Below are 20,102 nucleotides of genomic sequence, written 5' to 3'. Positions count from 1 at the left end.
AACCGCGCGCCGACTCCACCGCCCCTCCTCTCCCACTGGTCTCCCATCCCACTCACGCGCCGCGTCCCCCTCTGGTACCCCACGCCAACCGCGCGCCGACTCCCCCCGCCCCTCCTCTCCCAGTGGTCTCCCATCCCACTCACGTGCCGCGTCCCCCTCTGGTACCCCACGCCAACCGCCAACTCCCCCGCCCCTCCTCTCCCACTGGTCTCCCATCCCACTCACGCGCCGCGTCCCCCTCTGGTACCCCACGCCAACCACGCGCCAATTCCCCCGCCCCTCCTCTCCCACTGGTCTCCCATCCCACTCACGCGCCGCGTCCCCCTCTGGCACCCCACGCCAACCGCGCGCCGACTCCCCCGCCCCTCCTCTCCCACTGGTCTCCCATCCCACTTATGCGCCGCGTCCCCCTCTGGTACCCCACGCCAACCGCGCGCCGACTCCCCCGCCCCTCCTCTCCCACTGGTCTCCCATCCCACTCACGCGCCGCGTCCCCCTCTGGTACCCCACGCCAACCACGCGCCGACTCCCCCGCCCCTCCTCTCCCACTGGTCTCCCATCCCACTCACGCGCCGCGTCCCCCTCTGGTACCCCACGCCAACCACGCGCCGACTCCCCCGCCCCTCCTCTCCCACTGGTCTCCCATCCCACTCACGCGCCATGTCCCCCTCTGGTACCCCACGCCAACCGCGCGCCGACTCCCCCGCCCCTCCTCTCCCACTGGTCTCCCATCCCACTCACGCGCCGCGTCCCCCTCTGGTACCCCACGCCAACCACGCGCCAACTCCCCCGCCCCTCCTCTCCCACTGGTCTGCCATCCCACTCACGCGCCATGTTCCTCTCTGGTACCCCACGCCAACCACGCGCCAACTCCCCCGCCCCTCCTCTCCCACTGGTCTGCCATCCCACTCACGCGCCATGTTCCTCTCTGGTACCCCACGCCAACCGCGCGCCAACTCCCCCGCCCCTCCTCTCCCACTGGTCTCCCATCCCACTCACACGCCATGTTCCTCTCTGGTACCCCACGCCAACCACGCGCCGACTCCCCCGCCCCTCCTCTCCCACTGGTCTCCCATCCCACTCACGCGCCGCGTCCCCGTCTGGTACCCCACGCCAACCACGCGCCAACTCCCCCGCCCCTCCTCTGCCACTGGTCTCCCATCCCACTCACGCGCCGCGTCCCCCTCTGGTATCCCACGCCAACCACGCGCCAACTCCCCCGCCCCTCCTCTCCCACTGGTCTCCCCTCCCACTCACGCGCCGCGTCCCCCTCTGGTACCCCACGCCAACCACGCGCTGACTCTCCCGTCCCTCCTCTCCCACTGGTCTCCCATCCCACTCACGCGCCGCGTCCCCCTCTGGTACCCCACGCCAACCGCCAACTCCCCCGCCCCTCCTCTCCCACTGGTCTCCCTTCCCACTCACGCGCCATGTTCCTCTCTAGTACCCCACGCCAACCGCGCGCCGACTCCCCCGCCCCTCCTCTCCCACTGGTCTCCCCTCCCACTCACGCGCCGGGTCCCCCTCTGGTACCCCACGCCAACCGCCAACTCCCCCGCCCCTCCTCTCCCACTGGTCTCCCTTCCCACTCACGCGCCATGTTCCTCTCTAGTACCCCACGCCAACCGCGCGCCGACTCCCCCGCCCCTCCTCTCCCACTGGTCTCCCCTCCCACTCACGCGCCGGGTCCCCCTCTGGTACCCCACGCCAACCACGCGCCAACTCCCCCGCGCCTCCTCTCCCACTGATCTCCCATCCCACTCACGCGCCGCGTCCCCCTCTGGTACCCCACGCCAACCGCGCGCCAACTCCCCTGCGCCTCCTCTCCCACTGGTCTCCCATCCCACTCACGCGCCGCGTTCCCCTCTGGTACCCCACACCAACCGTGCACAGACTTTACTGATCCACATCCCCCTCTTGTATCCCAGGCCAAACACTCCCCGACTCCACTGTGCTGTGCCACTCCGCCGTGTCACGTCCCCCACCGGTACCCCATGCCAACCACCTGCCGATCCTGTTGCTCTGTGTTCCCCGTCAGTACCCCAAACCAACCACGCGCCGACTCCATCATGTCGCATCCCCCCTTCATAGCCCACACCAACACCATCATGCCACATCTCCCCACTGGTGCCCCATGCCAACTCTTTCATGCTTTGTCCCCCGTTGGCACCCCAACCCCAACCACGTGCTGACTGCTTCGCACCGCGTTCCCTGTCAGCACCTCCACACCAACCAGGTGCCAACCTCACCACTTCCTTGTGTCCTTCATTGGTAACCCATGCCACTACCTCACCACTTTACCCTGTCATGCCAATGCCACACTGACCATCATCATTCCTCCATCAAATCACTTGTTTAGGTGTTTAATATTTGACATCCAGATTTTCAAACGTTGGCCTGTGTGACTTGCTCAAGGCCTCAGAACATGAAGATAACAAAGGAAATGATTAGTGATTAATCATTAATGATCTGGAGGATGGCGTGGATTGCACCCTCAGCAAGGTTGCAGATGACACTAAACTGGGAGGAGTGGTAGATATGCTGGAGGGTAGGGATAGGATACAGAGGGACCTAGACAAATTAGAGGATTGGGCCAAAAGAAATCTGATGAGGTTCAACAAGGACAAGTGCAGAGTCCTGCATTTAGGACAGAAGAATCCCATGCACTGCTACAGACTAGGGACCGAGTGGCTAGGCAGCAGTTCTGCAGAAAAGGACATAGGGGTTACAATGGACAAGAAGCTGGATATGAGTCAACAGTGTGCCCTTGTTGCCAAGAAGGCCAATCGTATTTTGGGATGTATAAGTAGGAGCATTGCCAGCAGATCGAGGGATGTGATCGTTCCCCTCTATTCAACATTGGTGAGGCCTCATCTGGAGTCCTGGGTCCAGTGTTGGGCCCCACACTACAAGAAGGATGTGGAAAAATTGGAAAGCATCCAGCAGAGGGCAACAAAAATGATTAGGGGTCTGGAACACATGACTTATGAGGAGAGGCTGAGGGAACTGGGATCGTTTAGTCTGTGGAAGAGAAGAATGAGGGGGGATTTGATAGCTGTTTTCAACTACCTGAAAGAGGGTTCCAAAGAGGATGGATCGAGACTGTTCTTAGTGGTAGCAGATGACAGAACGAGGAGTAATGGTCTCAAGTTGCAGTGGGGGAGGTTTAGGTTGGATATTAGGAAAAACTTTTTCAGTAGGAGGGTGGTGAAGCACTGGAATGCGTTACCTAGGGAGGTGGTGGAATCTCCTTCCTTTGAGGTTTTTAAGGTCAGGCTTGACAAAGCCCTGCCTGGGATGATTTACTGGGGGACTGGTCCTGCTTTGAGCAGGGGGATGGACTAGATACCTCCTGAGGTCCCTTCCAACTCTGAGATTCTGTGATTCTCTGAAAGGGGTAAGAAAAGGGAGGATGAGGGTTAAAGCAGAAAAATAATTGGAGTCATATTCTATACTGACTCAAGCAAACATGTTCTGATATTTTAAAGATGGATTTAGCTGCCTATATTTGGGAACTCAAGTTTGAAAATTTTGGCTGTAATCTCTCCATCTCAGTTTTCTCTTGTATATAAAAGTCGGGAATGCCTACCATGTACACTCACAGGATTGTTTTGAGGATTTACTAGCTAATCTTTGTACAGTGGTTTGAGTAATATTATTAGCTGTGAAAGTAAAAGTACCAGTGAAAGTGTAAACTGGTTTATTTGTGCCTTGATCTTCTTAAAAAGAAAAGGAGTACTTGTGGCACCTTAGAGACTAACCAATTTATTTGAGCATGAGCTTTCGTGAGCTACAGCTCACTTCATCAGATGAAGTGAGCTGTAGCTCACGAAAGCTCATGCTCAAATAAATTGGTTAGTCTCTAAGGTGCCACAAGTACTCCTTTTCTTTTTGCGAATACAGACTAACACGGCTGTTCCTCTGAAACTTGATCTTCTTAGTAACTCTGCAGACAAGATGGCTACAACAAAGCTGTATAAACTGGACAATGTAAACAGTTATGCAACCAACTGCTTCCCTGCCAGAAACATTTTGCGGACAAGTGAAGAAGGTAACATTTTTTTGACTGCTAATAACTTTGTCACCCCGCTGTATAATACCATGTCAGATTTCATAGAACTGTTAAAGGCTTGGGGCCAGATCCTAAGCTGGTATAAAGCAATGTGGCTCCATTATTTTCAGTGAAGTTATGCTGACTTACGCCACCTCGGAATCTGGCAATTGGACTTTTGATTTGTCTCCATCACCCATATGTTAAAATATATGCGTTAAGAGATGAGTCTCATTCAGACTAGAAACTCTAGACACTTACTTCAGTTTGTGTGCAAGAGTTCTTACATCTGCATGCACTTAATGTACGAAAAGTCACTGGGCCAAATTTAGCCTTGGCATAAATGGCTTTTATGGGAACTGCACCCTTTTACACCACGGCTAAATTTGGTTAAATGTGATACTTTTAATTAGATTATCATCACAGACAGTAACTCAAGTGTAACTGTCACTATAATGATCTGGGGAGGGGAAAACCAAAGAAAATAACTCATTTTTCATGACACATGTATTTGCTGTCATGTGCATGTCATAAATGTACACAATGCTGTACATTTATGCCAGATGAATAAGAGCCCCTGCCCTTACAAACTTAGTGTAGAGTCATGTGTGAACACAACAAATTAAGACTATGTCTGCACCAGGGAACTGATCATTGGTAATGAACAGATGGGACATCATAAGGGTAAGTACTAATGGTGTATTGTGTACACACTATTCATGCACTTTTAAGTTTTGCCTTGCACCGACACTTGCATAAGACTATGCCATCTCAGTTGCATTGTCTTCTCGTTCTTCTTCACAGCTCCCAGCACAGCTCCCTGAAGCAGTGGCTTCCGGGAGATTTCAAAAGGCCTTGTGGGAGCCCAGAAAATTGTAGAAGTTGAGGGAGGGATAGCTCAGTGGGTTGAGCATTGGCCTGCTAAACCCAGGGTTGTGAGTTAATCCTTGAGGGGGCCATTTAGGGGATCTGGGGAAAAAATTGGGGATTGGTCCTGCTTTGAGCAAGGGGTTGCACTAGATGACCTCCTGAGGTCCCTTCCAGCCCTGATATTCTATGATTCTATTTCCTGGGAAAGTCCCAGAAGGTTCCAAGACATGGAGCCATTTCCAAGTCCTTTTAGCCAAATGGAGGCCAAGAACAACGCTCACCTTTTGCTTCTTGCTCAACCAGAAGGGTTTCTGCTGGAGCTTTTGAAAAGTAATTGTGATGCTGGGAAAAGGACTTGGAAATGGCACTGGTTCTTCCTTAATTTTCCTCCTTGACACCTTTTGAAATCTCCCATGAGCCACTACCTCAGGGAAGTGTGCTGGCTATTGTTAAGTATCCAGGTGACAATGCAGCTACAATGGTGCAGAACAGCACTCGTATATATGTGCAGGGAAAAGCTGCACCTGAAGCAGAGTGGTTAGTTAAACATTGCACCATTGGTACAGGCACTGGCTTGCACATTCATTTACTAATTGTTCAATTCTGTAGCGCAGATGCAACCATTGAGTCAAAAGCTCTACTCCAGCTCTCTTTGGGGTGGTGCAAATCTGCACCTCCTGCTACTAAGGGCTGTACCTTCATAACACATACTAGCCCAGCGGTGGGCAAACATTTTGGTCTGAGGGCCACATCTGGGTGGGGAAGTTGCATGCAGGTCCATGAATGTAGGGCTTGGGCAGGGGGTTGGAGTGCAGGAGGGAGTGCAGGGTGTGGGAGGGGGTGCGGTGTGCAGGAAGGGGCTCAGGGCAAGGGGTTGGGGCAGAGGAGGGGTGCGGGCTTTACGAGGGGGCTCAGGGAAGGGGGTTGGGGTTCAGGAGGAGTGTACAGTGCGAGAGAGGGCTCCGGCAGTGGTGCAGGGAGGGGCCGGAGTGCGGGAGGGGGCTCAGGGCAGGGGGTTGGGGTGTAGGAGGGGTGCGGGAGGGAGCTCAGGGCAGGGGGTTGGGGTACAGGAGGAGTGTGGGGAGGGTCGGGAGCTTGGGGCAGGGGGTTGGGGTGCAGGAGGAGTGTGGGGAGGGTCGGGGGCTCAGGGCAGTGGGTTGGGGTGCAGGAGGGGGTGCGGGAGGGGGCTCAGGGCAGGGCGTTGGGGTGCAGGAGGGGTTCGGGATGTGGGCTCTGGGCTGGCGCTGCTTACCTGTAGCAGCTCTGGGGTGGCAGCGGCACGCACTGGGGCTAGGGCAGGCTCCCTGCCTTCCTGCCCCAGCCCCGCACCACTCCGGGAAGCGGCTGGCATCACGTCCTTGCGGCCCTGGGGTAGGGGTGGGGCAGAGGGCTCCGTGCACTGTCCTCACCTGTGGGTACCTCCCCCGAAGCTCCCATTGGCCACGGTTCCCTGTTCCTGGCTAATGGGAGCTTCGAGGGAGGTATCCACAGGCAAGAGTAGTGCGTGGAGCCCTCTGCCCCCCCTCCCTCAGGGGCCGCAGGGACGTGGTGCAGGGCCCGCAGCGCCACAGAGGGTGGCAATCCCGCAGCCCGGATCCAAAGCACTCAGGGGCCGGATCCAGCCCACGGGCTGTAGTTTTCCCACCCCTGTTCTAGCCCCTGGACTGTAAAGTATTTTGGGCAGGGGCCATCTTTTTGTTTTGCATTTCTACAGCTTCTAGCACAACAGAGTCCTGGTCCAGGACTGGAGCTCCAGATGCTATAGGAAGACACACAATAATAATCAGAATTTGTAATGTAAACAAGTACATTCTAAAACTATGTTTAAATGTACCTGAAAATGTTCCAAAACTTCACCTGATACAAAGTGGACAGTTGTATAATCTCTAGGGCTTCATTTTAATGAGAATTTCAATAGGAATCACAGCCTGATGACCGGGTAGGACAGGAACAGTACTGCTGCAGCCAGAGATCCAGGGAGCAGCATCTGTCCCCTGTCATTGTCTTTAGCTATGTCCTATATATTTTGTGGGATTGTTTTGGCTGAGTTGATATCCATGAAAAACTTAGAAATTACAGAAAAAATCCAGGATTTACTTAAAAACAGTGGTAAAATTCTGCTTTTCTGTGTCTCTGGCAACAGGCTTGATATTTCTGTCCTTAACTGATGATCGAGTTGCCCCCGATTAATTATTTTATACACAAATATTTTACAGAGAGGTCATTTTTAAAAAACAGTGATTTAGCCATGTTTTACATCAGATCAAATGCCGAAGTGCCTAGCACACTGTTGGTGCTGCACAAACACATTCTAAGGGTTGTTTGCTTACTTTGATGTCTATTCCAATCTTGTACTTCCTTATGCCAGGGGCCGGTCACTGGCTGGTGGCTCACAGAGCTGCCCAGAAGACCAAATTTGAAGCAGTGATCTGTGCGAAATCCCTTCAAGAGAAAGTAGGGGGGACTCCACAGTACCTGGCAGAGCTCCAACACCATGGATACACAGATGAAATGGTTCAAGAGAATATCCTAGATGGGCCATTTCTGGTGAGTGCCAACCTAACTAAATGAGGAGGCAAAATACTTGTAAATTATACTTGGCAGTTATATAGCACTTTTAATCCCTCGCTCTCAAAGTGCTTTCCCAGCTAACTGAGGAAGCATCACAACAGTCTTGGGAGGGCGCATCTAAGCATCTGGTTTAATATACCTTGGTGATCTTGTTACTACAGTTTCCATAGTATTGGAGTCAACTTATGCTTTTATCCTGGGGTCTATACTGTTCAGGCTGTGTGGGTCACACAGGTGATACCTTAAAAGCTGAGGTTCTCTTCCTTCTGTTTGGACCCCGTGGCAGTTTTTGAAAGAGTTAGGGACTTGCTGCTGCATCTATAGCCAAGTTATTCAGTAGTGGTCTGCTTGGCTGCCATCTTCCATGCAATAGGTAATTTCATTTCAGTGACAATACTGTACCTGCAGGCACAGGTCAAATATTACTTAGTGTGATGGGGCAAGGCCAGAAGGCTATAGAAAAGTAGTGGGAGATAGATATATTAGCTCCAGGCTAAACAAATCCCTGGTACCAGGTTAAGTGAAATGGAAGCTGCTCCAGGTCAATTAAGACACCTGGGGTCAATTAAGAACTTTCCAGAAGGCAGGGAGAAGGCTAGATTGATTGGGACACCTGGAGCCAATCAGGGGCTGGCTGAAACTAGTTAAAAGCCTCCCAGCCAGTCAGGTGGGTGTGCATGTCAGGAGCTGTGGGAGGAAGTTGTGCTGTTGGAGAGGCTGAGTAGTACACACCATATCAGGCACAAGGAAGGAGGCCCTGAGGTAAGGGTGAAGTGGAGCTTGAGGAAGTGGGGGCTGCTGTGGGGGAAGTAGCCCAGGGAATTGTACATGTCATGTTTCTAAAAGGTCAGCTACCATAGCTGATACTATTAGGGTCCCTGGGCTGGAGCCTGGAGTAGAGGGTGGGCCCGGGCTCCCCCCCTCACCCTTGCCCCCTGATTAATCACTGAGACTGGGAGACAACAGAGACTGTGCAAGGAAGGATAACTTCTCCTCACCTCTCTTGCTGGCTTATAAGACTGTGACCCTTGTCTCGAGAGAGAGAAGGGTTACGTGGAGGGTCACAGTGAGCCCCTGAGGCTAGTGAAATCCGCCAGGAAACGTGGGACCCACAGAGGCAAGGACAGAGCTTTGTCACATTAGATTGTAAACTTTTTGGGCTAGGGACTCTCTCTTTGTTCTGTCCAGCACAGTGGGGTACTGACACTAGTGCAATGCAGCTAATAAATAAAATTTTGAATTCTCTACTGCTGGAAGCGCTGCAGAATCCATGTGAACAAAAGTCAAGACAGACGTTAACGTATGCCTGGAAAATCGACCCAACGCCATTCCCTATGTCTCTGCTGCCCGTTTAATTCAGAGATTCAAATAAAGGTGACACAAGTGGAGTTTGCTCTGGTATGTTTGACACTGAGGCACTGGGGATTGATGCTACAGTACTGCCTGATAAGTCACTCTGCAGTGCAGGTCTCATCCCACCCTCCCGTGTGGCAATATGTGCAGACTTTTCTACTCTTCATCTTGATTTCCAGCCACCTTTTTTACTTTGGTTCAGCTTTGCACAGGTAGGGAGTTATCTCACAGATGCAGCCAATATAAAAATTCAGTTTTGTCCTGGGATGTCCTCTGTATTTTCTCCTCAAACTGGCTAGGTGACAACTGACACATCCCAAGCACTAGTTGAATTCAGTGAGGAATGCTTGCAGTATTCTGGGGGTAGCCTAAGGGAGCTGCTCTCTCAAGGCATCTTTCAAAGGGCCCGTGTGCCTTGAATTTCTTTGTGATTCTGGCCAGACAATACACAAGTTTCCTGGTTCACTGTCCTATCTGGGAAACAGTGCATGGTCTTGACTCTGAATAGATTCCTGTGATCTGCTGTCTGAGGAATCCTGGCTGGAGTATACTGCAGAAATTCTGAATGGGAGAAAATAATAAATCTATTAAAACAACATATATGTGATGGGAATTAAACTAAAACCATGAGTTTTCTGTAGAGAGATGCTGTATTTCCTCAAACACATGGGAGAACCTTGCTGATGCTGCCCCCCACATAAACCTGCTGGAGCCTCAGCTAAGTTATTGGCACTGCCTACGTTCATGTTAATGTTTATGTATGGAAGAGGTATGGTATTGCAGTATTTCAGAGTAACAGCCGTGTTAGTCTGTATTCGCAAAAAGAAAAGGAGTACTTGTGGCACCGTAGAGACTAACCAATTTATTTGAGCATAAGCTTTCGTGAGCTACAGCTCACTTCATCGGATGCATACTGTGGAAAGTGTAGAAGATCTTATTATATACGCACAAAGCATGAAAAAATACCTCCTCCCACCCCACTCTCCTGCTGGTAATAGCTTATCTAAAGTGATCACTCTCCTTACAATGTGTATGATAATCAAGTTGGGCCATTTCCAGCACAAATCCAGGTTTTCTCCCCCCCCACCAACCCACTCTCCTGTGTGGACTAGACCAGGCTGAGATTGATGGTGGGATGGAAAGCCCTTGAGGAATTCCACCATGATTTCAACAATTTCCATCCCACCATCAGCCTGGTCCAGTCCACACAAGAGATCCACTTCCTGGACACTACAGTGCTAATAAACGATGGTCACATAAACACCACCCTATACCGGAAACCTACTGACCGCTGTTCCTACCTACATGCCTCCAGCTTTCACCCTGACCACACCACATGATCCATTGTCTACAGCCAAGCTCTAAGTTACAACCGCATTTGCTCCAACCCCTCAGACAGAGACAAACACCTACAAGATCTCTATCAAGCATTCTTACAACTACAATACCCACCTGCGGAAGTGAAGAAACAGATTGATAGAGCCAGAAGAGTTCCCAGAAGTCACCTACTACAGGACAGGCCTAACAAAGAAAATAACAGAACGCCACTAGCCGTCACCTTCAGCCCCCAACTAAAACCCCTCCAACGCATTATTAAGGATCTACAACCTATCCTGAAGGATGACCCAACACTCTCACAAATCTTGGGAGACAGGCCAGTGCTGGCCTACAGACAGCCCCCCAACCTGAAGCAAATACTCACCAGCAACCACATACCACACAACAGAACCACTAACCCAGGAACCTATCCTTGCAACAAAGCCCGTTCCCAACTGTGCCCACATATCTATTCAGGGGACACCATCACAGGGCCTAATAACATCAGCCACACTATCAGAGGCTCGTTCACGTGCACATCCACCAATGTGATATATGCCATCATGTGCCAGCAATGCCCCTCTGCCATGGACATTGGTCAAACTGGACAGTCTCTACATAAAAGAGTAAATGGACACAAATCAGATGTCAAGAATTATAACATTCATAAACCAGTCAGAGAACACTTCAATCTCTCTGGTCACGCGATTACAGACATGAAAGTTGACATATTACAACAAAAAAACTTCAAATCCAGACTCCAGCGAGAAACTGCTGAATTGGAATTCATTTGCAAATTGGATACAATTAACTTAGGCTATCTTGCATAATGACTTAGCCACTCCCAGTCTCTATTCAAGCCTATTTCCCCTTGTTCTTTCCTACCCCACTCCCCCCCGCCAGACGTTCTTGTTAAACCCTGGATTTGTGCTGGAAATGGCCCAACTTGATTATCATTCACATTGTAAGGAGAGTGATCACTTTAGATAAGCTATTAGCAGCAGGAGAGTGGGGTGGGAGGAGGTATTTTTTCATGCTTTGTGTGTATATAATAAGATCTTCTACACTTTCCACAGTATGCATCCGATGAAGTGCGCTGTAGCTCACGAAAGCTCATGCTCAAATAAATTGGTTAGTCTCTAAGGTGCCACAAGTCCTCCTTTTCTTTTTGGTATTACAGTAGTTCAGGGAGAGAGGAAAACATGCTATGTGCATGGTCTGTATGTGTACATATCAAAGAGAGGTTTCAGAGTAGCAGCCGTGTTAGTCTGTATTCGCAAAAAGAAAAGGAGGACTTGTGGCGCCTTAGAGACTATAAATTGGTTAGTCTCTAAGGTGCCACAAGTCCTCCTTTTCTTATATCAAAGAGAGAGAGAGACAGGAGAGAAGAGAGCGGTCTGGGTTCTGCACATCTTGTTTTCCTGTTAAAGTTACCCTTAATCCACGCCCTCCCCCGGCATCTGCTTTATTGCTATTATAAATTATTTGGATTACAGGCACTCCTGGAGACGCCAGCTGAGCTTGGGACGCCACTGGGCTAGGCACTATATGTACACATAGTAAGAGATAGATCCTGCCCCGGAGAGTGTACAGCAAGTCAATCGCTGATATGACAATAGAATCCGTAGTCGCTGACTCCTTGTCCAGTGACCAGACCACGCTCCCTCCTTTTTCCTAGGATATTACTGAACAGCAGTATTATGTTACAGAATATCAAATTTAAAGGACCTCAGACTGTGTATCAATGTCTTATTCCCTCTCCCCTTCATTCCCCCCAAAAGGTTGCATTACATATTGTATATATACGTACACACAAAAGTTGAATTAGGGCTTGTCTACACATGAAAAGTATTCAAGAATAAGGTAGGCTGTGACTTGAAAACAGAAGAGCTCTTCCAGAATAACTCTATGTGTTGACAGGCCCTTAATATCTGGGGTCTGATTAAACCTGTAACTTCAGGGACAATCAGAGTCATGACAAAACTTCTAATTTCTTACCTTCCCTGGTTGGACCTACATATTAAATGGGTCTCCAAACATAGGCTATTCCTTATCAAAAACAGATTTTTTAAAAAAGAATGGAAATATATAGGTGTGTGCATTTGTTGCAGGAATTAGACTGCGTGAGATATGCCCACTTCCTCTTAATGGTGGTTCCCTGCTGGATACTCCGGAGAGCCAAAAATGTTTAGGGTTCCTGCCAGTGTGATCTGCAGGAGGGAAATTCCTCCCTGATCCTGATGATCAGCGCAGCCCTGTCCACATGAGCACAAGTCTCTACGGCTAAGCATCTGATCCCGTATATACCTCAAAATGACGTTACACACACCCCTGACATCCCTTTGTCCTTATTTAGACCCTGATCCTTCAAGTTACTCCATGTGGGTGGGCCCCTGTGCCTGTGCAGACCCAAATGGGACCATTCTTCCTCTTTTTATTTTAATTATATTTCACGGGGTGATTTTCAACCTGCCTAAACCAGGCTGCATGTAGGAGCAAGACTTTTTGCATTACCTTTGATAGATGCAGACAGGAAACAGTTATAGGAAATATTCTAGATCCTTCATTAAAATCAGTTCAGTTCAGGTTGTGAGTTTACCTATCCCTTGGATAGTGTTTATGAAAAGTTTCATGTACTCACCATATGTTTTCTTTGGCTTGGTCTTCTGTAGCATAAGCTGCTTAAAGTCTTCAGTATCTGTGGCACTCCTTAGTGCCTCTGTGAAGCCATTCCTAGTCTGTGCTGCTACCACCAGTTGGTCATTGCTCTAAATATGGCCTTGCTTGCACTTTTCTCTCTCCATAGAGACACAACTCAGTCTTCCTGAGACTGACTTTTCAGAGTTCATACTGTTCTCATCGGCTTGATAGAAACACTAATGCGTGTGTGGATATAGACAGTGACTAAAAATTTCTAGAAGAACAGGAGGACTTGTGGCACCTTAGAGACTAATCAATTTATTTGAGCATGAGCTTTCGTGAGCTACAGCTCACTTCATCCGATGCATCCGATGAAGTGAGCTGTAGCTCACGAAAGCTCATGCTCAAATAAATTGGTTAGTCTCTAAGGTGCCACAAGTCCTCCTTTTCTTTTTGCGAATACAGACTAACACGGCTGCTACTCTGAAAAAAATTCCTAGGTTATTTGATGTTCTCTAATATTGGCAAGGCATGTGAGATCTCCTTTGTTCTGGGAGATGGTCTCTACTGACGAAGCGCGTATGCTTGGAAACTTTTCCAATTTCTTTTAAATCAGACTCTTAGGCTGGTTTTATCAAATGTTATTTCTAGTTCAGCAGCAGAGAACATGGCAAGTTCTCTTTCTAGAGAGTCCAAACTCAAATAATGTCTTCCTGTTTGAACATTGTTCTCTCAAATTGTAAGTTTCTAAAAAATACTCAATCATAATTATACAATCTTAGCATTAAATATTAAATGGTAACAAATTAGGGCACTTTACTGTTCACATAAAACAGATTTTAAAGAAAATAGTAGTGTAAAAATCAACAGTTTGTACACTAAACACAGTTATATGAAGCTTAAAATTATTGAATCTAAATGCAAAGGGATGGATCCCCAAGTGTGCTAGAGGGAGGTAAAACTGGCTTTACACCACTTTCCTCCTACTCTGATCCTAGGGGCTCATAGGGGTCAACTGGCCTCCATTGCATATCAGAGCAGCTCTGGGACTGGTCTAACTTGTGCTGATGGATAATGACCCTCAAGAGGCCACTCTGGTGTCACTGCCCCTGGCATACCCCCAGGATGCCCCCTTTGCTGGGGGGGAATTGGCATCAGGCTGGATACAGCAATGTTTTTCTCATTAAATGTATGATTCTTTAGTTTAAGGCTTAAAAATTCACTCACCCCTGGTGAGCAGAAACTCGTCCTGGTAATTGGGGATGAGACTTAAAAATCAGCAATTTCTGCAGAATTTATGCTTTAATTTGGAAAAAAAAACGTTTCTTGTCCTTAAGAATATAAAATAAGCTTCCAAACATGACCAGATGCAGTGCTTTCTTTCTGATACTGCAGACAGACAGCTCAAATGTCTCTGTTGCAGCTCCTGGCTTTCCCAAGCATCAGTAGGGGGACGTTAACAAGACTCTGGTCAGTTTCATGGCTAGGATTCAGAACTCACTTTGGACAGCAATGAAACAGACTCTTCCCACCTACCCCCTTCACAGCAGCCCCCAAGAGGCTGTGAAAAGAGAGTTGTGGAAATCCCAAACAATTAGCTGGTTCTGGGATGGGGAAGCAAAAGCTGTTTCTTTTCCAGCAACAGAATGGATGGAGATTCTAATTTATGAAGACATCAAGTACTCAACGGCTGACAAACAGTGGAACCCCTGAGCAGAGTTCAGGACCAAGCACCCTGATAGGAATCCCAACAACCTCCCTATTCTCAGCATTTGCGGGACAGAAGTGGGGTTCTCACCATGGCATTGTTGACTATTGCTGGTGCAACCAACTGATTTATCTATACTAAAGTGTTTAACTGACTGGAGCGTTAATTGATTGCCAGTTAGTTTGTACGTGCTAATCTGGACACTACAAATGTTTGTGCTTTATACCATAGGCTGAGCCCTCCTTCCCTCCCCTTACCCAAAGATTTCTTGTTTCATCAGTTTTGAGTTAACTGACTGCTAATTAATTTGAGGTAGTTATCACATTTGTATCTGCTAGTATGGACACTCGTCAAACATTCATTCCAAGAAACAAACGTTTGTGATTTGGACTAGATGACCTTCTGGGGTCCCTTCCAACCCTGATATTCTATGATTCTATGATTTGCCATAGCCTGATCCCTAGGATAAGCCACAGACATTTGTATCCTGGAACAAGTTTATTACTGGCAAAAGGTTCAAGCCCCGCTTCTATCATTAAAAGCGATGTCTCCTTTGTTGGAAAAACTGTTTTAACTCTGGAATGTGTGAAAGAGGGAGAGAGGGCTGCAGATTGAAAATGGCTGTGGTGTACCAGTTAATAATGCCGACATTTAAACTATCTACCACTGATACTGAGGTGAATGAGGAAAATTTATACTAGAGATATAGTGTCAAGCTGTTTGCAGATTCACTACACAGTATCTGGTTACTTAAGGTTGATTTTCTTTGCCCTTGTAAGTGCTACATGCTGAATTTATTTTTAAAATGAAAGCTTAGGGACCTGAATGCCTAGGGAATCCTCTGATACTGCTTCCAGTCCTCACTTCCCAGCTGCTCCATACTGTTGCTACCCAACCCTCCACTGAGAATTTCCCAGAACAGACCTCCCTTTACAATGTAGAGCCATCTCACTATGCCAGTTCTGATTCAGTTTCCATGTTTAGTCTGCACCCAATATGAAATGGCAGCATAAAAACTGTTGATGTTGCTCTGTTTATTGGGTACACAGTGTGTATAAACTCATAGACCAGTGCGTCAACAAGTCACACTCTGAACGCTTATTTTATTAAATTTGAAAAAGGACAATAAATGCAAAGAAGTGCATTCTTTTGTTATGGGCTCTTCAGCAACATCCTGTTTGAGCACTTTGGCACAGATCCTCAAAGATATTTAGGCACCTAACTCTGATTGATTTTAATGGGAATTAGGTGCCTAAATGCCTTTGAGGCCTCGCAATTAGAAGTATGGCTGAATGACAAATGTTAACCAGAGATCCCTGTATCGGAAAATGGGTGTAAGATGCAACAAGACATTACAGGCAGGACTAGTTCAGCTCAGTTCACTCTAGTTCAGCAGCAGAGAATATGGCAGGACTCATGCACCTTTGTTCAAAGTGGTTGTGAGGATCTCTTAGGCTCTTGGCAAGAGAGGGTAGGAAGAATCTTCAGAATGTTGGTCCTCTAAAGCAGAAGAGCTGAAAAATAGCATTCAGAGTTCTTTAGGTTAGTCACAGAGGAGTGGGCAAGGTATGCAAAGGCAATGGTGGGAGTCCAGAATATACAATGAATATTCATTCCGAATTTTTAATTACAGGTATTTCCTCCGACGTTTCTTCTTTTCCGTATTGGTTCATCTGTGGCCCTTCCTCTGCCCTAAGACATAGGGTTCTTTCTGTAATTTCCTATGCTTACAGTGTGAGCAAGCTTCCATAAGAGGCGGACGACCAATGTAAAATTTCACCAGGTACAAGAAGGACCCTATGGGTACCCTCTCACCTTGGTACCAATGGGTACGATTGTTAAGGCAGCAAGGATCCCACCACTTCTTCTCCAGGAATCTCCTCACATCAATAGTACCATCTACCTTAGTGAAGTAGGTGTGCACTTTCTTACAAGCCTCCAGCTCATGTTTGGTAGATCCCATCTCCCACAGGTAAGGTCGCAGGGATATTAATTCAGCATCCAGTATCCCCACCAGAAAACCTTCCGATTTCTTTAGCCCATAGAGGATCATTTCCACATTTTGCAGGAATAGAGAGGGATGAAACTCAGTCATGGCTCGGCACTGCAGGTAATGTGGGTATTTCCCCATCACCTGGAAGAAATCAGTCTTCAAAAACTGCACTAGCTCATTCTTGTCTTCCATTTGGCAGAACCTAAAGATGATTTCTCTCTCTAGTACCCAAACATTTTCTTCACGCTCACTCAATGTCACTGGTGGAAAGTAACTGCAAGGTTCCCCCCAATGTCTGTTCAATTTGTAGATCAACAGAAAAATGATACCAGAGTGGTTTGCTCTGGTACATTTGACATTGAAGCACCGGGGATTGATGCCATAGTACTGCCTGATAAGTCGCTCTACAGTGCAGGTCTCATCCCACTTTCCTGCATGGCAATAATATGTGCAGGCTTTCCTGTACTTCATCTTGATTTCCAGCCACCTTCTTGACTGTGGTTCAGCTTCCCACAGATAGTGAGATATTTCATGGTTGCAGCCGATATAGAACAGTTTGGTTTTGTCTTGGGAGGTCTTTTGAATTTTCTTCTCAAAGTGAGTAGGAGGCAACTGGCACATCCTGTGGCATTGGATGAATTTGGTGAGGAACCCTTGCGGTATTCTAGGGAATGCCCGATGGAGCTTTTCTCCCAGGGCAGCTTCCTGGCTCCCAAAATGTCCAGCCGCTCTGAACTCTCTTCTGGTTCTGGCCAGATCATCCATGAGTTTCATTATTCTATTCTGGTCTACCATGATGGTCTACTATGGCTCTGAATTTTTTCCTATCAGGTGTCACTGGGATCCCTGTTGGAGTACAGAGGGGTGATCTTGACAGAAAATAAAAAACAATAAATATATAAAACTAAATCTCGGATGTGAAAATTAACCCTGGGCTCTTCTGGAGAGAGTTACCCAAGTACTATTAACAGCAACTGGAGCTGCATTGACTCCACAAGCTCATTTGGGTCCCATCAGAGCTACTGGCATCCATGTTTATGTTAACAGAATCTACTGGCATGGACTCAAACTCTGTGTCCCCAGTGTGTCCCCAGCTCCCAGTGTGCGCGCACAGGTAGTTTTAAGGTCCCTTGCACATTTCTTGGTGCTAGTTGCCAAAGGCCTCAAAACCCCAGCCTGGCAGCCAGCCATCACTGGGCGGCATTGGCTATGTCCTTTTTTACCTGACTACTCTCCTGCCATGAGGGGCGGGGGGGGGGGACGGGACAGTCCTGTACCCCCCAAAGGTTCCCCTAGGCAGTGGCTTTGATGCAGTGGGGCGCTGTTGCAGTGGTGTAGAGCCCCCCCTCCCCCACCAGGGAGGATCGGGGCAGAAGTCTCCCATCGGCTTTACCCCTCCACTGTTGTTAGTGCCATGGGGCAGGAGGTCAGAGGGGCAGCACGGCGAGCCCCGGGCACTGGCCGGCGAAGACAGAAGGGGGCATCCCCAGGGAGTGTGCGGGTGCTGGGGAGGAGCTCTGAGGGGGGTCAGTGGGGTGGGGGGTGAAGGGAAGGGGGGAGAGTGTCAGGGGCAGAGGGGCGCTGTGGGGATGGCGGGGCGAGGAGCTGGGATGGAAGGATGAGGGCTGGGGGGGGCGAGGGGTCAATGGGGTGAGGAGCCGAGGGGGCGGGGGCAAAGGGAGGGGGAGCGTGGGGCAGGAGTTGGCGGGGCGAGGAGGAGCTCAGGGCCGGCCGTAGGGAAACGTGGCCACGGGCCCATGTGTAGTTTGGTGCCTCTGGCCCCAGCGGCCTCCCCACCCATCGCCCCACGGCCTCCCCTCCGCCCGCACCCCAGGCCTGGCCGGCGCCGGATGCTGTTTCCGTTGAGGCCTCGAGGGTGCGGTGCGGTGCGTGCGGGCTGGAGTCTGGCAGGGGCGGGCCTCACCCCTTGCGGCGCGCCCCGCCCTGCCAGGACCCGGGCCCCGCCGACAGGGGGCGCTGCTGGGCTGAGGCTGCAGGAGGGGGCAGCACCTGCCGCCTTCGCCTGATCCTGAGCCCAGCCTGCGGGGTGCCGGTCGCTCCCCAGCCAGCACGTGGTTCTGGCTCCCCGCACAGCGAGCGCCCCGCACGCTGTCAGCTGGGCTCAGGCCGGCAGAACCGGGTCCCTTGCACCTCTGCACGGCGTGTCCTGCGGCAGCGGGCGGCACGTGTTACATATGTAACCCTTCTGCCCGTCAGAGTTGGCAGCAACAAAGGCCGGGTTGAATATGTAGGGGATTCATTCCAATAACACAATGCAAACTGGCTCGAGCCCCAACCCAGTGACCTGGGACAAATATGTACCACCCCCGCTGGGCGCCTCCAAGAGGCAATACTTCCCCTCTCGCAAGCACCTAGTCTGAGTGTAGCAAAAAGCCTTTTAATAACAGAGAGAAATAATGTGGCATTATGTTGGGGAAACACCACCAACAGGATTCATAACACAACCCATGAGCAAAAAAAACACCCCAAGCAAATTGGGGCGTGCTCTTTCCCTTTGGTTCTTGAGTCCAGCAGCCCCAAATCACCCAAAGTCCCAAAAGTCCAATGACCCAAAAGTCTCTGTCCCTGGTCAGGGCAGCCCCAGAGTTCGAAAGTTTATCTGCAGAGCTTTACCTCCCAACCTGGGTGGAGATGGGGGGGAAGAGAGGTAAGGGGCACCTTACGTGATCTGAAGCTGACCGCCCCATAGCTCCATAGCGGCGCTCCGCTCCGCCAGCCGCCCCACAAACTGCTTCGCTCGGCTCCGTGGCCCACAAACTGCTCCACTCTGCATCCCACAAGCAGCTCCCGCCATCCCTATGAACTGCTCCACCAGCCTGTCCACAAGGCACTCCAGCCGTCCCACAAACTGCTCCACAATATAACTTCAGGCTCCCCCACTACTTAACACAACACTCAGTGATTTCTCTTAATCATTTCAGCTCTTAGGTGAATTCAGCTTGTAGTAGGGGAGCCTCAGTGCTGGTGCACCATTAGCCCCAAGTGAGCTCAGCAGCCTGTAACTAGACTCCTAATAGAATCAAAATTAGCTCTGATATTCCACAGTGGAGAGAGGAGGAAGTGCAACTAGCATGTAAGGCCCTCACCCAGGAGCCAATACCACCAAGTATTACTACTTGTCCCCAACCTCTCTCAATTCACAGAGTTTTGGAACCCATGACCCTTGCCTAGCAAGTGCTACTTAGTTGATGGTGAGTCCCTCCATCATAACAAAAGGCCAAGTACAGTTCCAAGCACAGTTCCCATAATCTGGGTAATAACAATTTATTCTTCCTGCCCCAATAACGGAAACACTGGGGATCCCACAGCAGCCAAAGTGACCATTTGGGCAGCTATGGCCTCATTCTAGGCTGGGTGGGTGTGCCTATGCAAATGAGATCAGCCCCTGAAGTTCTTTTCCACAACTTGCCACACCTCACCACCAGATGTCAGGGTGGAGCTCATCCTGACACTGCTTACACATACGCTGGTGCAGCTCCTCTGAGAGCAGGGCACGTGGCCCCAAGGCATCATCCAGATAGTAAACCCCTGGCAGTCCTGGTCCTGGTCCTGGTCCTGGTCCTGCGCCTTCCTGTGTC

The 20,102-nt window shown here is 49.6% G+C and overlaps 1 protein-coding gene across 4 annotated transcripts in view; it reads left to right on the top strand.

The window, feature by feature from the left end:
* The window catches only part of XRRA1 (X-ray radiation resistance associated 1), a 54,755-nt gene that overhangs the window by 2,712 nt on the left and 31,941 nt on the right, over positions 1-20,102 (top strand). For 2 of the 4 annotated variants that reach the window (XM_073334151.1, XM_073334160.1), the window contains exons 2-3: positions 3,942-4,051; positions 7,290-7,468. In XM_073334151.1, the coding sequence (XP_073190252.1) occupies positions 3,942-4,051; positions 7,290-7,468 (289 nt within the window). The remainder of the gene's footprint in view (positions 1-3,941; positions 4,052-7,289; positions 7,469-20,102) is intronic. The other 2 variants (XM_073334170.1, XM_073334181.1) reach the window with 1 other exon arrangement.

This window comes from Lepidochelys kempii, chromosome 1 (assembly GCF_965140265.1).
Source record: "Lepidochelys kempii isolate rLepKem1 chromosome 1, rLepKem1.hap2, whole genome shotgun sequence".
Lineage (NCBI taxonomy): Eukaryota > Metazoa > Chordata > Testudines > Cheloniidae > Lepidochelys > Lepidochelys kempii.
This window is presented reverse-complemented; position numbering and strand designations above follow the sequence as displayed.